We start from the raw sequence: 22,305 nt of genomic DNA, 5'->3' as shown, positions 1-22,305 counted from the left end.
TCAACTAAAGCGTGAATGGCTCCAATAGCTTAGAAGAAAGCACTTAGATATACATATTCCATAAATGTTAAGAAACACCAAAAGTGAATTTGTTGAGAAAGACAGCTACTCCTACCTTTCCCTGTATTTCCTTCCTTTGCTAATGCTGGCTAATTTCCCATGGTATCTGGAAAGGCGTGCGCAAAATAGTTAAAGACAGTGAACCAGCTGAGCAACCACTTTTGTTCCCCTGTCCTCTGCTCTGAGGCCTGCCCTGGATGTGACATCCTTGGTCTGGCCAAGTCCTTTGGGGAGCCCAAGTCATGGAGGGAGGGAAACTTCATTGACTGAATTAGACATTTATTCTGCTTCAATTGTTCAAGATAGGCGCAGCAAATTTGCTTTGCTGGTGTAGTACATCATCTCATCTCCTGAGGAGGGCGGCAAGGCCACAGCAAGGGACACAGCACGTGCTGTGCAAGCCATAGCTGGTGATCAGCGTCCAGATTTCAGCCAGGCAAATGCACACTGTGCAACCTTGTTCAGCTGTGCAGGGGCACCTGAACGATATGAAGGCACTATCGGGATCCATATATGTCGCTTCCTGGCCAGGGCAGCGCAGTATGGAGACAGGAGAGGGAATACGCTCCCTGTACCTATCTGCCCGAGACCAGCTGCAGGGGCAGAGCTTCTCTTCTCCCCCATGGATTAATTGAATAGTTGGGAGGTTTCAACTCAACCAGGGTATCCACTGTGGACAGAGTATCCACCAATCCACAGCATCTCCAGCTGTCAGTTGCCCAGCACTGGGCTGACCGGCCATAGGCAGCTGAGGTGACCACTAAGGGTCACCGGTTTCCAAAGGTAATTAACGGCTACTTTCCTTTCCACAGTGAATGGTGAGCATACACGGGACGCTACCTTGGCAGCTGTGTCGTGAGTTCAGCCCAGACTTCTTAAAGGTCACCTTGCACATCAACCATGCCTGAAGTACAAACCTTTCTCCATCTCAACTGGAAGCAGCAAGTCCTTCATCAAGCCTTTCATGGCACCCTTACTTTAATCCTTCCCTGTCAGACTGTGAAGATCTGTCCTTCCTCCTCCTCCTCATCACTGGTACTTAAAGCCTCTTTTCTCTCCCCGCAGCCTGGAAAAGGAAGCAGAAGTGACTGGAAGCAGTTGCTAAAGAGGTTGGTGTGGAAACGGCTGTGCAGAAGCAGGGCCCAGCCTGTCTGGGGACGATGGAGAGGAGAAGTGGACTCCAGCCAGCCTGACTCAGGGAATGGCCACGAGGAGTATGAGTCCCCCCTGCCTAGAGACAGCTGCATCACTGGTATCTCCTGCCTTGTGGAGATACTGTAGAGCATCCAAGGGTTCAAGAGCTGTCCTGGACCAAGAGGCATCCAGTCCAGCAGCTCTGCAGGTGGGACAGGCATGGCTGAAGCCAGGAGTGATTTTACTCGGTAAAGCTCCATATTGCAGGTCTGCCTTGTGCACCCTGCTCTCTCCCTGCCTCTTTCTCCCCAGTAAGGGCTAAGGAGAAGCAGCAGCAAGAGACAGATGCTTTTTTCTGGGTGGTGTTTTGGCAGACTTCACACCCAATCAGGCTGTGCATGTCCATGCCGCGGTACCTTTCCACTGGGTTAGATTTCCCACAAGCACGAAGCCAGCGTAAACACTTGTGCGTGTGGTTTGCAACTTGAGAGGTGTAAAAGCAAGATACTCATGCCTCGCCCGAGACAAAGTTGGGCCAGGCATGATGAAATACAACAGTATCTATACCAGTGCAGACCTGGCCTTAACATGGTGCGAGATCATGGTATAATGGTTTTGGCAGGAGCAAAAGATAAATCCTGAGGGGTGAGGGGGGAAGGGGAGGAAGGGAAGGGCCTCAGTGAGATGAAAAAGTGGGAAAAAATTCAGGTTAAATAAAACATTCCGTAGATGTAGAACTTTCTTCTGTCATATTTTGGTATTTTTGCCCACTTATTGTGAGTAACTGTATCTATTTTTTAAGACAGTACAGCATTTTAAACAAGATGGAGATACACTTTTGATCTGGATCAGTATGCACAAATGGGGGGGGGAAAGCACCCAGACAATTATTTGCTTTAACATTTAATCTCTGCGTTATTTTTTAAAAGTGTATTTTTAACTCTCTTTTGCATGAGAAGGTAGTAGGGCAGCCACAGCTTCATCCAGAACAGTTCAAGGGTTTTCAATGAAACCTTCAAACTCACGAAACCTGCCACCTAGTCCTGCTGAAACGGAGACTGACTTTATTTTAGACTTGCTGTTGGAAGAGGCCACGGATTTGCAGGGCAGGAAATTAAGCTCGCACAAACTTCTGCTCTTCCTCTGGAGTTCAGCATTGTGCAAAACTTCCGACTACTGACTATTTCTCACCAGCTGGGTTTATTTGCCTGTACCAGTCAATTCTTTTGAATGAAAATCTTCACTTTTCCATCAGTTACAGAATTAGGGCTAGCATGAATCCATTGGGAATTGACAATGTTCACAGCATGTCCAAGCGTGGTAGGGAAGCGCAAGGGAATCACAGGGGAATTTCATACTTTGCGAGCTGGAAAATGTTATTTGGTGAATTGGGAAACTACTTTTGAAAATGCATGTAATTTAATTGTTATAACAAATCTAATTACTATTGTATTAATTGATCACAGACAAGTATGTTGGATTCTGTGCAGATCATCCAGTGAAAACTCATCTGCCTGCCAGAGCTCACTACACAAGAAGTTTATAACCTAGAAGAGCAAGATATAAAGTACCCATCCAGCCCATTTCAATTTTAACCACAGTGGTTAAATAATCCAGCACATGTACACAGCAATTATATTTATCCAAGCCTTATTTTAAACTTCTGTTTTTGTGGGTTGCTACTCTCATTGAAAGCTTAAAAGGAAACTGCATTCAGCAATTCACCCGTTGGAGTGCATTACAGAATCACTTCTTGTATGACTTTGTTGCCATGTTCCTCACCTAACTTCGCCTGAGAAGCTCAGAACACTGGTACAAGTTTTCCTTGACAAAAAAAGCTTAAAACAAGGGGACATTCACATGGGTTTTAGTTTTCTTGAAGCTATTTTAATTAGCTATTAGCAATTAGTTGTAATTTAGCTGCCATGTGAGACTTTTAATGCAAGCAGGGAAGATGCATTCAGTAGCCTGGCTCAGCCAAGCATCCAGATGATCAGGACAGGTCCGAGGTCAAGCCGGGAAATCAACGGATCCATTGAGACGAAATGGGGTCCTTCAGAGTCAGTCAGGCTCGTGATGAACTCACAGACCGCATCATGGTCCTACACAGAGTTTGTGAATTTCACTGTTGAAAAATGTTCTGAGCTCACCTTCTGACAGTAACTAAACACCCGTAAGGAAGTAGGTATCCTAAGCTAAACAACGCAGTCTTGGACCACCACAAACCTAAAGCAGAGGAGGAAACTCAACCGAAAACAGAGACCCAAAGCATTGCAGGGAGCAATTGCTGGAAGTATTTATTGGCATATTTACAAGGCAATTTAAATTGTAAAAGGCAATTTAAATTTACAAGGCAATTGCTTTCAATTTACAAATTTACAAGAGAGACATCAAAACGGACTTCTCACCCTGTCTAGTACTTCATGCTGACTCTTTTAACTGCACTTTTGGTGGGAAATAGGTCCCTACCCTGGCAATCTGAGCCCTGTCCACGGTTCCTTACAAGGTGCTGCCCCGTCTGTTCTCGTGCTTTCTTGGGGAACTATCATGGGGAATGAAGATATATTGAATACTCTGTTCTAGTTTCTTGTCTCACCTACTTCTTTCCCTCCAAAGGAGTACCTCTTCTGGATAAATACCAAGTGCAGTATTTATAGCAATTTGCAATTTCTTCTTCCCATTTCTTTGAAGATCAATATGGCAGACTCTTCATCTTCCCCATGAGCTTCTCTGAGCTTAACTCGGTATTGTTGCCGGACTAGAACATTTTCCTACCTTAAAAGGCCTTTCTTCTGGTTACACATTTTTAAAGGCAATAACCACCCATTGTAAATCATGTACCTTGGGAAGTAGTCACTGTACAGGTATCTGCTGAACCTAAGAGTGACCTGACAGGCACCAACCACAGATCTTCCAGGTTAGCCTCCCATGCCCCCACTGCCATTTTCAGGTCGTCATACCATGAATTTAAACAGATTAATTCAGGGTGCTATGCTATTTAGCTCTAGTGCATCTATCCCATGGACTGTTAAACTATCCTTGCCCATACAAGTCATTTGATAAAATAGCCATGCTGGAGACAATAAAAGCTTTTTTTCCCCCTGCACAGGCAAACAGATAAACACCACAGCACCTCACTTTAAGCTGCCCTAGAACCCTTTCCATGCTAGATATACATGTCTCTCCCCTTCTAAATCCAGATGACTTCGTCAGCCCTCCCAAAACGACAGTTGTCCGTGATTCAGTCTGGGAGCTTTCCTATTGCAGCCACATATTCAGGGAAGTTTTGGAAGTAGCAGTCATGTTTCCAGATCAGTCCAGAGGGACAGAGAAGAATATTTGTAATCTGTCCCACTCTATATGCCCCATAACAGCAGTGCCATTTGCTAGAAGACCTAGTTGTTATCTGCCTTCCTGGTTTACAAAGCTCCCATTTATATCCTTGGATATTACATACCAATCACATTTGAAAACCCCATGGAAAAAGAATGGGAGGGAAGTCAAAACACCTTATGAAATCTGACCCACTTACCACACAGACAAACTGAAAGTTCTCAGACAAAGAATTACCGAGTTCCATAGAAAACAGGAAAAAACCACATAGAATCACAGAATCATTAAGGTTGGAAAAGACCTGCAAGATCATCAAGTCCAACCACCATGGCCACTAAACCATGTCCCCAAGTGCCTCATCTACACATCTTTTAAATACTTCCAGGGATGGTGACTCAGCCACGTCCCTGGGCAGCCTGTTGCAATGTTTGACCACTCTTTCAGTAAAGAATTTTTTCCTAATGTCCAGTCTAAACCTCTCTTGGCGCAACTTGAGGCCATTTCCTCTCGTCCTATCGCTGGTTACTTGGGAGAAGAGACTGACCCCCACCTCATTACAACCTCCTTTCAGGTAGTTGTAGAGATGAGGTCTCCCCTCAGCCTCCTCTTCTCCAGACTAAACAACCCCAGTTCCCTCAGCCGCTCCTCATAAGACTTGTGCTCCAGGCCCTTCACCAGCTTTGTTGCCCTTCTCTGGACACGCTCCAGCACCTCCATGTCCTTCTTGTAGTGAGGGGCCCAGAACTGAACACAGGATTCGAAGTGCGGCCTCACCAGTGCCGAGTACAGGGGCACGATCACCTCCCTACTCCTGCTGGCCATGCTATTTCTGATACAGGCCAGGATGCCGTTGGCCTTCTTGGCCACCTGGGCACACTGCTGGCTCATGTTCAGCTGGCTGTAACTCAGCACCCCCAGGTCCTTTTCCTCTGGGCAGCTTTCCAGCCACTCTTCCCCAAGCCTGTAGCGTTGCATGGGGTTGTTGTGGCCCAAGTGCAGGACCCGGCACTTGGCCTTGTTGAACCTCATACAGTTGGCCTCAGCCCATCGATCCAGCCTGTCCAGATGCCTCTGCAGAGCCTTCCTACCCTCGAGCAGATCAACACTCCCACCCAACTTGATGTCGTCTGCAAACTTACTGAGGGAGCACTCGATCCCCTCATCCAGATCGTTGATAAAGATATTGAACAAGACCGGCCCCAAAATGGAGCCCTGGGGAACACGGCTCGTGACCGGCCACCAACTGGATTTAACTCCGTTCACCACAACTCTCTGGGCCCGGCCATCCAGCCAGTTTTTTACCCAGCGAAGAGTGCACCTGTCTAGGCTGTGAGCCGCCAGCTTCTCTAGGAGAATGCTGTGGGAGACAGTGTCAAAGGCTTTACTGAACTCCAGGTAGACCACATCCACAGCCTTTCCCTCATCCACCAGGCGGGTCACCTGGTCATAGAAGGAGATCAGGTTGGTCAAGCAGGACCTGCCTTCCATGAACCCGTGCTGGCTGGGCCTGATCCCCTGGTTGTCCCGCACACAGCTTGTGAGCGCCCTCAAGACGAACCGCTCCATGATCTTCCCCAGCACCGAGGTCGGGCTGACCGGCCTGTAGTTCCCCGGATCCTCCTTCGGCCCTTCTTGTACATGGGCGTCACATTGGCGAGCCTCCAGTCGTCTGGGACCTCCCCTGTTAACCAGGACTGCTGGTAAATGATGGAGAGCGGCTCGGCAAGCTCCTCCACCAGCTCCCTCAGTACCCTCTGGTGGATCCCATCCGGCCCCATAGACTTGTGAGCGTCCGGGTGGCGTAGCAGGTTGTTAACTGCTTCCTCTTGGATTATGGGGGGTTTATCCTGCTCGCCGTCCCTGTCTTCCAGCTCAGGGGGCTGAATACCCTGAGGATAACTGGGCTGACTGAGGCAAAGAAGGCATTAAGTACCTCAGCCTTATCCTCGTCCTCGGTAGCAATGTTTCCCCCCCGCTTCCAAGAAAGGATGGAACATTATAGTGAACAACATAGTGACCATCATTGGGTTCACTATGCATTGCATTTTCAGTAAGACCTTCATGTCCATCTAACAATGTTTTTAGCTGCCCTAAAAAATTGTTTTGCAATTGTGAAGAGTTCTCAAGAAAAGTATCCATTGCCACGTCCTTCAGCAGTTTCAGCAATGAAACTGTATTACCAAGAAGCAGCTTCTGTTCCTTGCAACAGCCGTTGTATCCTCGTTTTGCCTCGGTACTGCCACTTCTTAACCAATTACCTCTTTCTCATGGAGTCACTATTACTCCCTGTAATGCTTCTCTTGGAGAAGTTTGGATATGATCCTCGCCACAGCACCTCTTGCCCCTCTGGACCTCCTACAGCAAGGACTTTCGGTATTTTGAATTCCAGCTTCTCGTGGAGAAAGTCTCTGTATTTACACAGCCAGCTGTTCCTATTAAGAGCTTGTCTTGGGATTAAACTGACCAATGGTGCAAAGCCAGTTCCTGAGTGAGGAGCACCTTCTGGTAGAGATGACGGCTGAATCTATATGGACACAGTCTCCATCATTTGTTATATTGACGTGAAATCTAAAACACCAAGAGAAAAATAAAAATTAGAGCAGAACTTCGGTCTAAAAATTAGAAGACCTATTTATTTTTCTTTGTAAAACTGGGTCTTAAAGACTGCAGAGGACAAACTGGAGAACGATTTAAAATGAGCCCTGCTTCTCGCTGGGAGGATCAGAATTCACGTGCACGTGAAATGCATGGTGATGCTCTGATGCACCTTCTATTAAAACAAGCTGCTTTGATCCCCACAGAGATGTACCACATGTACTTGTACTTCACAGTCTATAATGTGTTGTGAGCACAAAAGGCACAATTCTCCAGAGCAGGAGAAAGAGGATCCCAGAGGGACCCATGGCAGCAGTACTCCTCCAGTACGGAGTGGGGCCCTGCCACTTCTTCTCACTAATTTTGCTGAGTCTCTGCAGAATACACAGGATGGGGCTGTAAAGAAAGCCAGTCTCCGGGATATAAAGTGGGCAAAAGCGATGCCTCCTGAGGCACAACCACCCAGCCCAGTGACCTTCCAACATGGTCCTGAGCACCTCAGTTGGTCTTAAGAGGCCCTGTCTATACTGGCTGAGTGTTGAACCCTGCAAGACCAACAGAGCAAGCTAATTCAAACAATTCGTAATGTCTAACATTGGTAATTCTTCCTAATAAGGCAAATGTTATCCATCTCATATGGTGGGATTGTACAGAAACAAGTTACTCTAGGCATAACCTAACAGCTGCATGAAAAAGCAGGCAATGATGCCCCTTCCTCACTTCTCTGGAGACATAACTAGTTTTATTAGGATAGCATTAGCATTTTTACAGCCATAGAACAGCCCTCATTTGGTAATATATGCCAGTTTATTTATAGTGGAATAGGTAACACAGAATAACCTTTCTACCTGGACAAAAAAGCTACTGACTCTCCAACTGCATAGTGTATTTGAAAGAAAACTCACAAGTTTGTGTCAAATGATTCTCCATTCACCCACAAGAATTTGTTTCCTTTACTGCGCAGCCCAATCCAGAAGTCTGTTATGCGTATTCGATACATGATGAAGTTCTAGACAAAACACAGAATAAAACAACATATGGCTATTAGATTTTTTTATGATTATGGTTATATAGTATAAAAACTGCACAGATATAAACTGTGTCACAGAATATGCAATAGTGGACTTTTTTTTCCACAGGTTACTGATATTTTACCGCTAAATTTAATTAGATGAAATACTAAAGGAAGCCCTAGATCCATTACTAATAGTCAGTGAGGTCCCAGCTATTTAGCTGGTAGTCATGCAATGTTACTGACCATCCACCTATACCCTGTCCCACCCTGTCATTAAAAACATCCACATATGTCATTAGACATACCATATCACATTACACACTAGTACAATGGTTTCACTGTATCACCAGGAGAATGACGTTTCAGTACGAGGACTTGTATTTAGCGGGGACACAGTGCCTGACTCGGCACAGGTTGCCTTGACTGTGTTATATCACCATAATTCCTTGAGTGTCAGTTACGTTGCATCTCTCTCAAATTCAAGTCACACATTTAAAATCCCCCAACTTCCCCATTTTCACACTTTTACTCTTGACACTAATCGTATCGTAAGTATATGAGTTCGTTCTGTTTTCCTGTTCCTTATATTCCTGACTGTAAAGTCAGTTGGGACTACCTAAACCCAAACTCCAGGACGTTCGAGGGCACACATGTAGTTTACCATCTGCAGTACGAATAAAATACTTTCTCAATTCTTTCCTTATGATCCTACAGTCACCTCTGACAACACATTTGCTATAGTGCTATTTTCTTTTGTTTTTCTGAGCCATACAGAACACCCTGAATTGGTAGGACACTACGGGAGATTTAAAGAACATAGTAAAAAGAAAAATGGTTTGAAAACAACAAAAAACACAGGTAGAACTTACTGCACGAACCCGGTATTTTCAATACCATGGGTCCCAGCATCATATAACCACAGCCTGTCTTCGCCTTTTGTGGAAACAGAGAAATTGACTATTTTGCACAGAACTAACAACACATTTCTATTCCTCAGTTGGCCACTAAACCATTTGTTATGCTAAAGAAAGCACCCTTTAAAAGAACTGTGTCCTTAAAGAGTTTCAAGAAGATAAAACACATACATGTGCATCAGTGGTCTGTAAACTCAAAATCAGTTTAGAGGTTATATTTTGCATGGGAATTGCTGTTGACTGTACTTTTGGGTACCCTGGAGAGGGAATGAACATCAAGAGGGTGTGAGGGGAGAGTACAAGACAAATTGCCTAGCTGAAAATGCACACATAAATTGCCAGTTCAAAAAAATAACCACACCTTATTAATAATTAGGAGTCACAACTCCATGTTTATATTCTTTCAAACTTTACTTTTAATTTGTACATAGTTTGCCTTTTAAATTTCTGAAATACCCTCTAAGATAATAACAGAATTTCTACGGCGGATTTTAGTGAACAGACCACGTCACGCTGAAAAAGTCTGTAGGTTGTACCGACTCGCCACAAACAAGTCTGCCAGACAGTATGCTGGGTTTTAAGCTATACAAGGGAACAAGTGATGGAGTTACAGGGCAGCAGACATAACACCGAATTCAAGATGCTGGACACCTTACCAGCTCTTGGTGGCTGTCAATCACTGCAAGGGAAGCTCCGTAGGCAGAGCAGGACTCCTGACTGGAATGCCAATCTGCCATGGCTCCTGAATGATAGTAACACTTCTTCTTGTAATACAGCCAGTCATCAGGGCACGGCTCCAGCTGTGGTAATTTACGTAGATCTTTTGTTCAAATGAAGAAATGAAGAGAAAGTCACTTACTCATCATTACATATTTAAAATACAATTGTATACACATTTACAAATTCTGGACCTGCTTCCTTCAGCTTAAAAATATCTGCGACTTGCACTGAATTAAGCGGGAGATGGGTGAACATAATACAACTGAAGGGTTGTGCTCAGTCATAGTTTTTTCCAGTTATACCAGCTACGGTGTGTCCAGTAATCCCTGATTACATGCTCACACGCTGGGTATGTGCCAGCAAACCGACTCCGGCACGTGCAAGCGCAAAGCTCCAGCTACACCGGAGACACCACGGGCGAGAACGTCAGGGCAGAAGGCTGTCTTTGACAAAGAGTGCAAACATAGACACTAGTTATCGACTGTGAAGCAGCTAAAATTTGATCCGAAACTGGTTCTGGTTCAATGTACTCAGCTGTAAAAATAACTCTACAGGCCACAGCCAAGCCAAGTTAAGAAGTCAGTACTGCCTCCCTAACTCCGCTTACGGCTTTGTCATTCCTCAGCATTTTGCCATGCTGCAGTACAACAAAATCCTGCAGAAAATTTTAAAAATTAAGTCAGTTTAATGCTACCAGAAGCAACTAAGGACAAGCCGTAGCACAATGTAGTTTCACTTTCCTTTTCTGGATGCTAATCTCTCTGTAACAGCCGCCATGACAGTGTGGCTGGGGGAGAGCTGAAAACCAGCGGAAATACCTCTTGCCCCTCAGCAACGAAGAGGCAGCACAACGAAAGAGAGGCGTACTGAATTTCTCTTTCCAGAGCTAGGTTTTTTGAAAAAAATGCACTCACTTAAGGTAATCCACGCTAAGAGTAAAATCACAGCAACAGCAATGGCAATTCCTGCAATTCTTTTCTGGAACGAGAGGTGGGAACGCGTATCTACGGAGAGAAATAAATATTAACGCACGTCAGGGAATACAGCACATGTAAGGAACTGAAGACTCAGGCCAAAAAAACCCCATGTAGAGATACATTAACTTCATTAAGATTTTCCAAACACTCGCACCTACCACCCCTGAAACGACTGCACACCTCGGAGCTTCTGTACTTCTAAAACTCGACTCCATTTTCAAAGGTACTAAATTGCCAAATCCCACAGAAATACTCGCAGAATACCGCCCCTCCGAGTGCTTCATGCCCTCGGTAGCGCCCAGGGGGGACGACCGGTGCCCCGCCCCATCCCATCCCGCGCCTCCCGGGCACGGCCGGCGCTTCGCCGCAGCTCCCGTCCCCTCCCGCCTGACTCACGGGGCCGCGCTTCGCGTCTCCGGTGAGCCGCCACCGTCCCGAGGCGCCGCCATCCCTTCCGCATCGGCCCCATCGGCACCACCGACGGCCGGGCCGCGGGGGACCCGTCCCCGGGCGGCAGCCGGGCCAGCAGCGGGTCGGCGAAGAACCGCCGCCGCAGCCGCCGCAGCCGCCGCAGCTCATCCCGGCGCCAGGACGGGGAACACCAGACCTCGCCGCCGCCTGCTCCCTCCATCGCCGCCGCGGGACGGAAGCCCGCCGCTCCCTTTCGGTTTCACCCGCGGGAGGTGCCTGCAGCCAAGCAGGGCGCGGCGCCATGCAGGGCGCCGGCCTCGACGGGACGGGGCCGGTAAGGGGCGGGTGGGGACCCGGGCAGCGGGGTGGGGAAGGGCCAAGCGGGCGCAGAAGCAGCGGGAAGGGCCGGGCCGGGCTGGCGGCGGCGGAGGCCGGTTTCGTGCTAGGTACTAAATTACCAAAGGTACTAAATTGCCAGATCCCACAGAAATACTCGCAGAATACCGCCCCTCCGAGTGCTTCATGCCCACGGTAGCGCCCAGGGGAGACGACCGGTGCCCCGCCCCATCCCACCCCGCGCCTCCCGGGCACGGCCGGCGCTTCGCCGCAGCTCCCGTCCCCTCCCGTCCCCTCCCGCCTGACTCACGCGGCCGCGCTTCGCGTCTCCGGTGAGCCGCCGCCGTCCCGAGCCGCCGCCATCCCTTCCGCATCGGCCCCATCGGCACCACCGACGGCCGGGCCGCGGGGGACCCGTCCCCGGGCGGCAGCCGGGCCAGCAGCGGGTCGGCGAAGAACCGCCGCCGCAGCCGCCGCAGCCGCCGCAGCTCATCCCGGCGCCAGGACGGGGAACACCAGACCTCGCCGCCGCCTGCTCCCTCCATCGCCGCCGCGGGACGGAAGCCCGCCGCTCCCTTTCGGTTTCACCCGCGGGAGGTGCCTGCAGCCGAGCAGGCGCGGCGCCATGCAGGGCGCCGGCCTCGACGGGACGGGGCCGGTAAGGGGCGGGTGGGGACCCGGGCAGCGGGGTGGGGAAGGGCCAAGCGGGCGCAGAAGCAGCGGGAAGGGCCGGGCCGGCCTGGCGGCGGCGGAGGCCGGTTTCGTGCCCGCGGGGCGGCCGGCGGGGCCGCTGGTTCCCCGCACGCATGCGGCGGCGGTGGCCGGCATCCGGAGGCCTCCTGCCCGCAGCGCCGGGCGAAGGTGGGGGGCTGCTCCTGCGGCGGCTCGGTCCCCTGTGCACCCCCCGCCGACGGTGAAGCCGAAGCGGAGGAAGATGAGGAGTAAAGCTTGTTCAAAGCGGGGGGGGGGTGGCGGCTTGGGTCGCCGTGGTTCACTTGCAGTTGTCTTGTGGCCTAGAACAGAGCTCCCATCGTGTTTCCTCCAAAGGAAAAAGTTGGTCGGGAAAAAGTGAGAGGAAACTTCTTTAGCTAAATAAGCTCTCAGAAATGGAAATATTTTTTGTGGCTCAGTGAGAAATTGCTGACTGCATGTTTTTCTTCAGTCTTCCAAACGGTCTTTGAAGCGCTTTTGCCAGCATCTGCCTTCAAGAAATGCCCAGTGTTACAGAGAGGGGTAGCTCACCTGTACCCCAGCTGGCTGCGTTGCTCACTGTTCCGTCCCAAAAGCCAAGGCTAGGGAATAGGCTTTTTCCCTAGCGTGGATGAGAAGGCTCAGGAGAAAGTCCTCTGTGGCTGGAGTCAAAACCAGTGCTTTTTCGGTACAGTAACAAGTGTAGCATGCTCGCTGGAGGCAAGAGGCGCAGCCCATGAGCAAACATACATTAATGTACCCAAACAATGAATATCCAGGCACTAAAATGGACAGAGTGTTTTGGGGATGTGTTCGGGGCAATCAGAAAGAGTCTCTGGGGAAGGAGCACCTTCTTGGAGAATGTAATGCCAAGCCTTAGTTTCCTTCTGCTTTTGTAGGATGGACCAAGCGCAGGTGGAATCTGATTCTTAGAAATATTTAGGCACCTAATTACTGTTATGAATTTGTGGAGTTGAGGAGGCATCTTAGGCATGTGCCAATTAACATAAATAATAACAACAGTAATGAAAGTAAAGGTGTTGAAGCCTTTTCTAAAGAGGAGTGGTTTTTTTTTCCCCCCTATTATAAGCTAACTCATGAAGATGAATTGACATTTCTGCACTGACACAATAATGTTTATAGCTGCATATTCTTTTCTGGGTGACTTTTTCTGTTAAATTTATGTCATTGAAAGTGGGATTTAAGAAAAACTGTGAGGAAAACATCACTCATTGGAGTGAGCATAAAAGGGTACAGTGAACTTCCCTCTGCAGACCAGGTTCAAGCCTCACTTGGGAAATTGCCCGAACTTTGCATGCAGACAAAACTACTTTAAGCTCCCTAGTGGTGAAGCAGAAAGCTCTGTCTTTTGCAGCCTTTCCCTCCTGCCTTGATATGCCCCATCCCTTCCCTATCACATTGTTCCCATCTGCTCTGGCCTTTCCCTTTCCCTCCACTAACAGTCCTCATTCCCCATCGCCCCCCTCCCTGGGAAGGAGGAGACGTGCAACTTATCTGAGGCCCACCTTCTCCTTTCGGTGGGCCTCAGATATGTTGCACAAGCTCCACGTTTTCGATTTGTTTCCTCATTTCTCCGTCTACCCTGCCCTCATCCCCTCAGGTACATCTAAGGTAGCTTTGGGTTTTCTACTATTTCCACTCGTTTATAGAAAGTAGGGGAAGCACTCATTAAACATAGCTTCTTTCTTTGTTTCCCAGTTGGAGAGGGAGTCTGAAGATGAACAGGAGGCTGAGACCACCCGGATGGTACAAGTAGCTGTTGGGAACGTAGACTCCACTACTGTCAAACAAGAAGTGGCAGCCTGGTTGCGGAGGATGGGGAGGCGCTGTAAAGCGTGGTTATTGCAGCCAAAATGTAAGATTTCTTTCTTTGGTGTTCGATAAGACACCTTCCTGCAGGAAGTCTGAAGTCTAGCTCCAAATCTAATTCCAGGTCCCCTGGCTTGGACAAGACAAAACCTGGGAGTTTACTTCTAGGCAAAGCTGTCACAAAAATTAAGATAACTGTTAGGTTTGATCCAAGTGTGAACTGTTTATGTTTGATCCTTTTGTGTGAAAACAGGCATTTTTCCATGTGGTAGTTTACCTGTATGAGATACTCTTGGATAAGATGTAGGAAGTGAAGCCAAACCTCGTTAGAGAAAATAGCTTGTGCCTTTACAACAGATGAGCTTACATATCTGCATTGAAATTTGTGTGTGAAGGGCAGCTTGTGACAAAGAGAAAATACATTTGATTCAAGACTGCAGCCATACTCTGAATCTCAACCTTTAATGTTAGAATTGCATGAGAACATTGTCCTGTTTTCCAAACATGGATGTAACTTGATTGGGGTTAGTGATGACCTACGAGTTTTCGGCCTCCAGGGGTTATTGCTAAGAGGTCTACAAAACATAGAAGAGATGATAAACTTGGGACTGGAAGGTTTAAATTTGCTATACAGGGATCTGCACATATGTAGAAAACTTTAGGGTGTATATGGATCAAAAAAAAGGTGAATTAGGTGATAGTTGGCCATTTTATTGAACTGTCCAGTTACATAAATGTCAATTCAGGGTGCCTTGTTTGACTTCCGTAGTGCTTTGTATTTACGTACTTGGAGCTTAAATGAAAGGCTATCCTGCTGCTGTGTCACTTAATACTGAAATACAGTCTGAGCCTAAGTGCTCATATATACAAAACCATTAATGATCTTCTTTTTCACAGTCTGTTGGCTACTTGTTGGAATTGTGCTGCTGGTCATCATCATCATCATCGCCACCATTGTACCTTGTAAGTTTTTGGAACATTTTCCATTTGAGATAAGTTTCCTCTGACTATTGGGCTCGAGGATCACAGCAGTCAAGCGCACCAATGTTAGTACTCTGCAGTGCCTGCAGAGTCTCAAAACCTGGGACTTTCATCACTATTTCAGTTGTTTTGATGTCAGTATAAGGTTGAATAACCTCCAGGCAGAATTTAAAAGGAGAGAGAATTCTCCCTATGGATAAAATCCAGATGATTCAGCTGTAAACTTTTTTGTTTTCTTTTTGCTGCATCCTCACTACTCTTAAGAGTGTTTCTTGCCTGACCATGCATGTGGCGTATGCATGTCTGTGCTTATCACCAGTAACTTACCTGATTATACCAGCTAGTGCACTAAGTCAGCATTGCATCTCCAGGCATAGACTCCAGGCTTATTGTGTGGGCTGCTCGTATATCTGGTCTTGAAGGCTCCTTTATTGTCATACGGGGAACACAACTACGTAATACAGCTAGCTTATCTTTTTCACAAATAGTCTTTGGGGATCATTCTGCCTTTTTGTTTTTAAAAATCCACTTCTGTTGCATGCTGTATTTTTAAGAAGAAGTCAGCCCTACCTCCCACTGGCACAGTGGAGGCCAGATGGCTCCCGCTGTCCCATGCAGAACTCTTCTATAGGAGCAAAGGCTGTGCTGCCTGCAGTATTACCTGAGGTATCCAAGTCACTGGGTGCACGTGTATCTCAATGGAGCCTCCACAGCCCCGCCTGCACAGGGAGCTCTTGAATCTCTGCGTTAAATATGTCTTTGGTCTGCCCCCTGCAACAGCATCAGGTATAGTAGTGAGGTCCTCTGCACACATGTGGAAATGAATGGAGGACGGTAGTGACATCTGTCCCTGTTGATTTTCTTTTGCTTTGTTAGGCTTTTATTTAAATGGAATCAGTCACATATTCTTGGAGGGGCTGAGGGCAGTGCTCACAGGTGACTTGCTAAGGGGTGTCCAATTATATATAGCAAAGAGAGTAGCTGATTAGAAACCTCTTCATTACCTTTTCATTAACAGAGAAATTTCATTAGCATCATATCATAGAATCATAGAATCATTAAGGTTGGAAAAGACCTCTAAGATCATCGAGTCCAACCGTCAATCCCACATGACCATGCCCACTAAACCATGTCCCTAAGCGCCTCATCCACACGTCTTTTAAATACTTCCAGGGATGGTGACTCAACCACTTCCCTGGGCAGCCTGTTCCAAGGCCTGACCACTCATTCAGTAAAGAAATTTTTCCTAATGTCCAATCTAACATCAACACCTAATTTCCTTATCTTCACACAGATTTATCAAACACTTAAAGGTCTGATACAAAATCAAATCAACTTGTCTTCATGAAATATCTCACCAGTTGTAGATATTCAAGCAACTTCATTACTTAAAATGAATTTGATCAATAAATTAACAGTGTGAGGTTTATTACTGGATTTAAAATGTGTCGAGTATAAATCTTCAATTGTCAATGCCTCTAATTCTCTAAAATTCAGGAGTGTTTTCCAAAGCCTACTTATTTTCTACTGATCGTAATAATTAGGCTGCAGCCCCCAACTTTCACATTTCTCAGCTGAAGACGGTGCCTGAAAGGCAGGGAAGATCAGGACCCTTGCCCTTCCTTTGGCTTCTCTTCTGGCATCTAGTGTGGCATTGGCTTTCAAAAAATCTACATTTTAGGTTGAGTTATGCTGATGAATGCTAAGATTTTACCAGGTAGAAATTTTGTTCTCTCTTTTCCTTTGTAGTAAAACTCTGGACATTTCCTTCTGAACACTGCCCCAGCGAGTGGATAGGTTACAAAAAGAAATGTTATTTCATCTCAGAGGAAGAAAAAAACTGGACATCTAGTCGGACCTTCTGCGCTAAGAATGAATCCTTTCTAGCTGTTTTTGAAAACCCGGAAGAAATGGTAATGGGAAGAAGAAACACAGAACAGAACACACTTCTGTATCTCTCTTTCCTTGACAAAGCTTTCGTTTTTTTGCAAGGAATACTTATTCTTTAAATCTTTGTAAAGTAAGGAAGCTATGTGAATTTAGGTAGTGGAAGAGTACCTGCTTTGTCACTGTAAGTAGCTGGCTGGCTGCAGCAGGTGCAGCAGCAGTACCAGCTGCCCCACACTGCTTTGGTGCCTGGATTTAACTTGAATGACTGTGAAAAGCTCTTTGTTATGAATCAGTTTGCCTAGTTTTACTTTTCTGTCCTATGGACCTTCATCTTCAAAGCAGGTATGAATCTGTCCAACTCCCAGTACAGACAAAGAAATGGATACTTTGGTTTCTGAAAGAAACCAAACATTTAAAACCATTTCTCAGCATAGTGGAAATTACCCATCTTTATTGGCTTGCATCTGTTTTTAGATATGGCTTAGTGCCTCTTGGAGAAGCATGCTTATACCGGTGGTGGGAATATACCCCGGCTGAAGCTGGTTTGGACATTTTCTCATGCTAATAAGTTTGTTAAAATATTTTGATTTGCCTGTATTATGGTCCAGTTGCATTGAGTTGGTGAATGCTAGTGACGTCTTACTACTGCATGCTACTAAAACCGTAAATATGCTTTTACAGATCTGCTGTCTTTTGAGTATTGTCAATGAGAAACTAGTTTCATCAAAAGTTAGTTTTTAGATAGATTGACATTTGAACGGTATCGTTGCTGTGGTTGTTGAATAGAGGTCAAAAGGCTGCTTTTCCAGTTGACTGGTACATATTAGTGGTGTAGCAGATACTGAAATGGAGGAAACCTCAGTGAGATTACACAGATTAAATCACATCTGAATTTGACTTGAGCTAATAAATATTTTTACAGCGACAAGAATTTCAACAATGAGAAAGATGCAGAGTGTAGTTCCTTCTTCACGTGTGAGTCCCTTCCTGAATGTGGTCTCTCATTTTATCCCATCATCAGACCCCTTTCTTTGCCAATAATTCCAACCATATTTACCAGCTTTGCCTTCTCCACAAGCCGCTTCTGTATTGCTGCCCTGTGAGTGATCACCTCTTACCAAATTTGTAAATGCCTCTCTTCCTTACGCATCTAAAAGCTTCACTTTCTAGTTTGGTGCCTGTGATATTCAGCCAATAATTGGCTAGGCAGAAATTGGTGTTATTTAAGCGTAAAAACCTTATACCTACAAACTGTAAACCCAACTTATGAAAGAAAAGCACAGGAATGCAGACATTGGCCTACCGGGTCAGATTAGCGCTCTGTGGTATGCGTTGTCTGGTCTCCAGCACTGGATAGCATGAGCCACACCAGAAGAAGGTACATCAAAATTTGTAGAAATGGCATTGGGACCATACGGAGACAGTTTCTTCTGGACTTTATTGAACTGAAGATGCTAGGGGAGAATGGAGGAGTGTAAGGGTTCAGTCTTTCCATGTCCATTACAGTCCATGCTGACAGCTAATATGTATATAATTTTTAAGTTCACTGAGTTTAATGATAGCTTGTTGCAGGGAGTTCTGTCATATTAACCCATTGCAAGTGCTGTTCCTGTTATCTTCCATCATTCTTTGCTGTGTTTGATACAGGTTGTTGCAAACTTCTGGAGCAGTGAGCTGTCTTTTACTCTCTTTATCTGTACATCCACAGATAAAAACCTTTAAATTTAAATTATTTAATTAATAATTGGGAAGGGGAGGAGTTCCCATATGCCCATCTGAAATGCAGGAAACACCTGTACGTACCAGCCTATTTAGACCAAGTTGCATATGTAGAGATTGATAAACATATATAAACTGACTCAACCAATACATGGTGTTTGGGTATTTTTGGGTGTAGTTTTCAAGGGTATAGATTTCAATAACTTCGTTGAAGTTTATGATAACTATAAGGGTCGATTCAAAGGCAGAATTAGGCTGTTAATTCTCAATGAAATGCTTATGAAAGTGTTCTAGATGACAGAGTGATGAACTGTCCTCAAAAGGCACAGGAGGGATTTGCTTCTCCTTATGAGAGCTCATGTTGACAAAAATGCCTTTTTTTTTTTTAGCATTCTTTAGCTAAGCTTTTGAAGATAGATGACTCCTGGATTGGATTGCGCAAGAAAGGTGAAAGCTTCTACTGGGAGAATGGTATTGCCTTGAAGGTGGACATGTAAGTTCCTTGTGATTGTCTAACACGTACTTAAGAAAATGTAGAATTAGGGTTTACAGCACAATGTTATTTCTGTCAGGATTAGTTTCTTCCCTGTGATTTATAATTATGACTTTGAAAATGAACTCTTTGCAGTTATTACTGATCTAACTCCAATAGCATTAATGTAGAGAAGTCCCTGATTAAAGAATGGTTTTTTAGTAGCTCAGCACATCAAGATATTGTTATTGATCATCCCTATTTACCTTAGTTTGAACGTATATTTCAGTACGTAGCATAGACATTTCAGTCTCTTCTCAGATCTTCGAATTCTTGGTTTCCAATGTGATCCTTGTGCTTGTCTTCCTGAAATACACAATATCTAGCAAATACACATACATGTTTTAGGGATGAAAGAGAATGAAGTGACAGGTATGAGGAAATAATCATCTTCAGGTGGATTAAGCAGCTTCCTAAGAAAAATCATACCTGCTTTAGTGAGTTTGTCACAACCTGCAGACAACCCAGATTTTCCCCCTATTTATATTAGAAAATGTGTGGGCTACAACAGCTCTGCATCAGGCCCATCAAACAGCAGTTCCCCTTGTCTCGCTCTCCAGAGCATTTATGACCTCAGTAATTCTAGACAGGATATATCATAAGCTGTCTTTTGTCTTTCCTCCTGTTATTGTGTGATACCTGGTATGGGCCATTCATACAACAGAGATTCATGCAACACTGCATGAGCTAAACAGGCTTTTCTAACATGATTTATCACTCACCTTGCTTTTAGCAGCTGAAACTACTATATCACAAGGGACCAAAGTCAACTGGAAACTACTTCAGCATAAGTTTTGTTTTACAGCAGGCTAAAAGATTTGGCTCAGTAGTAGAAATTATTTAGTAATCACTGTTTTCTTCCTGTATTTTTTCAGGTTCCAGATACGGAATCACTCTGAGTGTGCCTACTTGAATGCCTTCACTATTTTTACATCAGCATGCTCTTTGCCCAGGCGCTGGATCTGTGTCCGCTTCCCTAAAGAGATGACTTAGATCTTCATTTGATATTGACAGTGAAGACATATCCATTGTACGGTCACTTTGGATAGATGGCAGGCCTGCTGCGGCCACGCTGTCTCAGACCATATGGAAGCCTAAATCGGAGAGAAGAGGATTTGTCTCGGCTTCCAAAATGTGTTTCTAGGTCTTGTGTCCTATGATAGAAGAGGAACGTGCTTAGTCCAGTTTACAGATGACCTGCAATGGAGTCTACCAGTGCTGGCTGACGAAGCTAAAGGTTCAATGGGATTCCTGCTAGTCTTCTGATAATAAGTATCTCTTTCGTGTTCACCTTCCTCTCAGCACGTGGGGATACACAGCAGCCAGAGACACCAGCCAGCCAGGAGCAGACTTACAGAAACAGTCAACTCAGGGCTTTTTGGTTTCTCTGAAAATGCCTTGTGCTCTTTGCTGAACTTTGCACTGACTATTTCACTACAACATTTCCCTATCTGCTAGTCTTCTGACCTCGCCTTTAGCCCCCATTTGTCCCTCTTACCTCCTTTTATTTCTGCCCTGACCTGTTAATCTTATGTTTTTCCATTAAACTTGTGTTCTTTCAGGTAAACAAATATACTTCGTTTGCACCCAGTCTGTGGCCATCAGTGTTATCAACACTTCCTATGAAGTGACGGGAAGTTTAGTATTTATCAAAGGAAGGGGCTCGCAAAGTCTCTCCTACTCCGCTTGGTTTTTGTGTGAGCTTTCATATTAATGTTTACCAGGTTTGTTCGTGCTAAGGTTTGAACTTGTTCAAAAAAGCAGTAGCAGGATTGTTTGCGGCCAGTTGCATTATCTGTACATCCAGTGCACAGTAATCTGAGGAAAAGGGCATGTTCAGGTTGTTTTTGTCCCCCTCGGAAGCAGTGTTTTGTCTGTGCAAAAAAATCTCCTGCCACTGGAAAGAGTGTGGCATTTACTGATCACAAAGTGCAGGAAAAAAATGTTCTGAGCAGGCAGCTGTGGCAGACGGGGACATGAGAGCTGCAACTGTTTGCTGGTGCCCCTCTGCTGAAGCTTCCTATGCATCGTCAGCACAACCCCTCAGCTGCTCCATTCCTGGGGTGGGTGTGAGGGGTCTACATTAGCTTCTCATATTTGTGCAGTGTTGCAGAAATCTCCAGCAGACGGGTAGAGCAGATAGCTGGGGGCAGTAACTTACCTCAGCGAGATCTGCTGGGATTTCTGTTGGAGCCTTCAGTTGGCTGGTTACTGAAAGGACATCAGCAGCGGGTTGTGCATTTCCCTACCACTTGCATCTTACCTGCTAATGATGATAGAGTCATACAGTCATAGAATCATTTAGGTTGGAAAAGGCCCTTAAGATCATCAAGTCCAACCGTAAATGATGTAGCAGCCTGGTAAGAAATTCCTGTAAAATGGCCAATATATGCGTGGTGCTAAAGGTGACAGGCTGTGTGTAGGGGCACTACTTCTGAATCAGGTCCCACTGATGCCAGCTTCACACCCAAGTGCTTCCACAGCCAACTGCGCTAAGGTTATCCCTGCTTTACACTGGTGCAAATGAACTCAGAACTCATACTCTGCATTTCAGAAGCTGTCATACATTATGACACCTGTGTAAATAATTGTCCTGGTTCCAGCTGGGACAGAGTTAACTTTCTTCCCAGTAGCTTGCGGGGTGTCCTGTGTTTTGGGTTTGGTGTGAAATGAGCGTTGATGGCCCATTGATGCTTTGGCTGTTGCTGGGTGGTGCTTGAACTGGGGGGAGCACAACCGGGGTGGTGGACCCAGCTGGCCAATGGGGTATTCTATACCATGGGACATCATGCTCAGTATAAAAACCAGGTGTGTGTGGGGGGCTCGCCCCTGTTCATGACACGCAGTCAGTGAGCAGTTGCATTGTGCATCGTCTGCTTCGTATATTCTGTTATTGTTGTTGTTCTCATTGTTATTCTTACTGTTCTACCTCGTTTTATTTCAATTATTAAACTGTTTTTATCTCAACCTGGGAGTTTTCCTACTTGTGCCGTCCCGATTCTCTTCCCCATCCCACCAGAGGGTGGGGGTGAGCGAGCGGCTGTGTGGGGTTTATTTGCTGGCTGGGGTTAAACCACGACAATAATTTATTTTGATACAAACAGAATACTAAGAGGAATGTAATGAGTCTCAAGGACTTGCAGTGTGGAAAGCTCCCTTACTGAGTTC

The 22,305-nt window shown here is 45.9% G+C and overlaps 2 protein-coding genes across 3 annotated transcripts; one reads left to right on the top strand and one right to left on the bottom strand.

Annotated features, from left to right (window-relative positions):
- Nucleotides 1-3,465: 3,465 nt before the first annotated feature.
- Nucleotides 3,466-11,379, bottom strand: LOC142088079 (C-type lectin domain family 2 member B-like). 2 transcript variants are annotated; one of them, XM_075163024.1, is made up of 5 exons: nt 11,145-11,379; nt 10,686-10,775; nt 9,708-9,871; nt 8,028-8,131; nt 3,466-7,095 (listed from the first exon to the last, which is right to left on the bottom strand). In XM_075163024.1, the coding sequence occupies exons 1-5, from the start codon at nt 11,377-11,379 to the stop codon at nt 6,963-6,965; spliced, it is 726 nt and encodes a 241-aa protein (XP_075019125.1). In that variant the 3' UTR covers nt 3,466-6,962. The 2 variants fall into 2 exon arrangements, with proteins under 2 accessions (XP_075019125.1, XP_075019133.1); XM_075163032.1 differs by lacking the exon at nt 11,145-11,379 and adding an exon at nt 10,903-11,085.
- Nucleotides 11,209-22,104, top strand: LOC142088091 (C-type lectin domain family 2 member B-like). Its single transcript, XM_075163046.1, has 5 exons — nt 11,209-11,493; nt 13,905-14,061; nt 16,746-16,909; nt 18,995-19,098; nt 20,013-22,104. Exons 1-5 carry the CDS (start codon nt 11,461-11,463, stop codon nt 20,128-20,130), a joined length of 576 nt encoding a protein of 191 aa, XP_075019147.1. The 5' UTR covers nt 11,209-11,460; the 3' UTR covers nt 20,131-22,104.
- Nucleotides 22,105-22,305: the final 201 nt, after the last annotated feature.

Source organism: Calonectris borealis, chromosome 1 (assembly GCF_964195595.1).
Source record: "Calonectris borealis chromosome 1, bCalBor7.hap1.2, whole genome shotgun sequence".
NCBI lineage: Eukaryota > Metazoa > Chordata > Aves > Procellariiformes > Procellariidae > Calonectris > Calonectris borealis.
The sequence above is the reverse complement of the archived record's forward strand: the minus strand, read 5'-3'. Positions and strand labels throughout refer to the sequence as shown.

What these genes read in the sequence shown, in the direction of transcription:
- LOC142088091 (XM_075163046.1), top strand. Translation starts at nt 11,461, where the DNA reads ATGCAGGGCGCCGGCCTCGACGGGACGGGGCCG. An exon ending in GTGGTTATTGCAGCCAAAAT is followed by an intron (nt 14,062 to 16,745) that starts GTAAGATTTCTT and finishes TTTCCTTTGTAG; the next exon opens with TAAAACTCTGGACATTTCCT. An exon ending in TTGAAAACCCGGAAGAAATG is followed by an intron (nt 16,910 to 18,994) that starts GTAATGGGAAGA and finishes TTTTTTTTTTAG; the next exon opens with CATTCTTTAGCTAAGCTTTT.
- LOC142088079 (XM_075163024.1), bottom strand. Translation starts at nt 11,379, where the DNA reads ATGGAGGGAGCAGGCGGCGGCGAGGTCTGGTGTTCCCCGTCCTGGCGC. An exon ending in GAGACGCGAAGCGCGGCCCC is followed by an intron (nt 10,776 to 11,144) that starts GTGAGTCAGGCG and finishes TTCTCTCCGTAG; the next exon opens with ATACGCGTTCCCACCTCTCG. An exon ending in TTGACAGCCACCAAGAGCTG is followed by an intron (nt 8,132 to 9,707) that starts GTAAGGTGTCCA and finishes TGTTTTGTCTAG; the next exon opens with AACTTCATCATGTATCGAAT.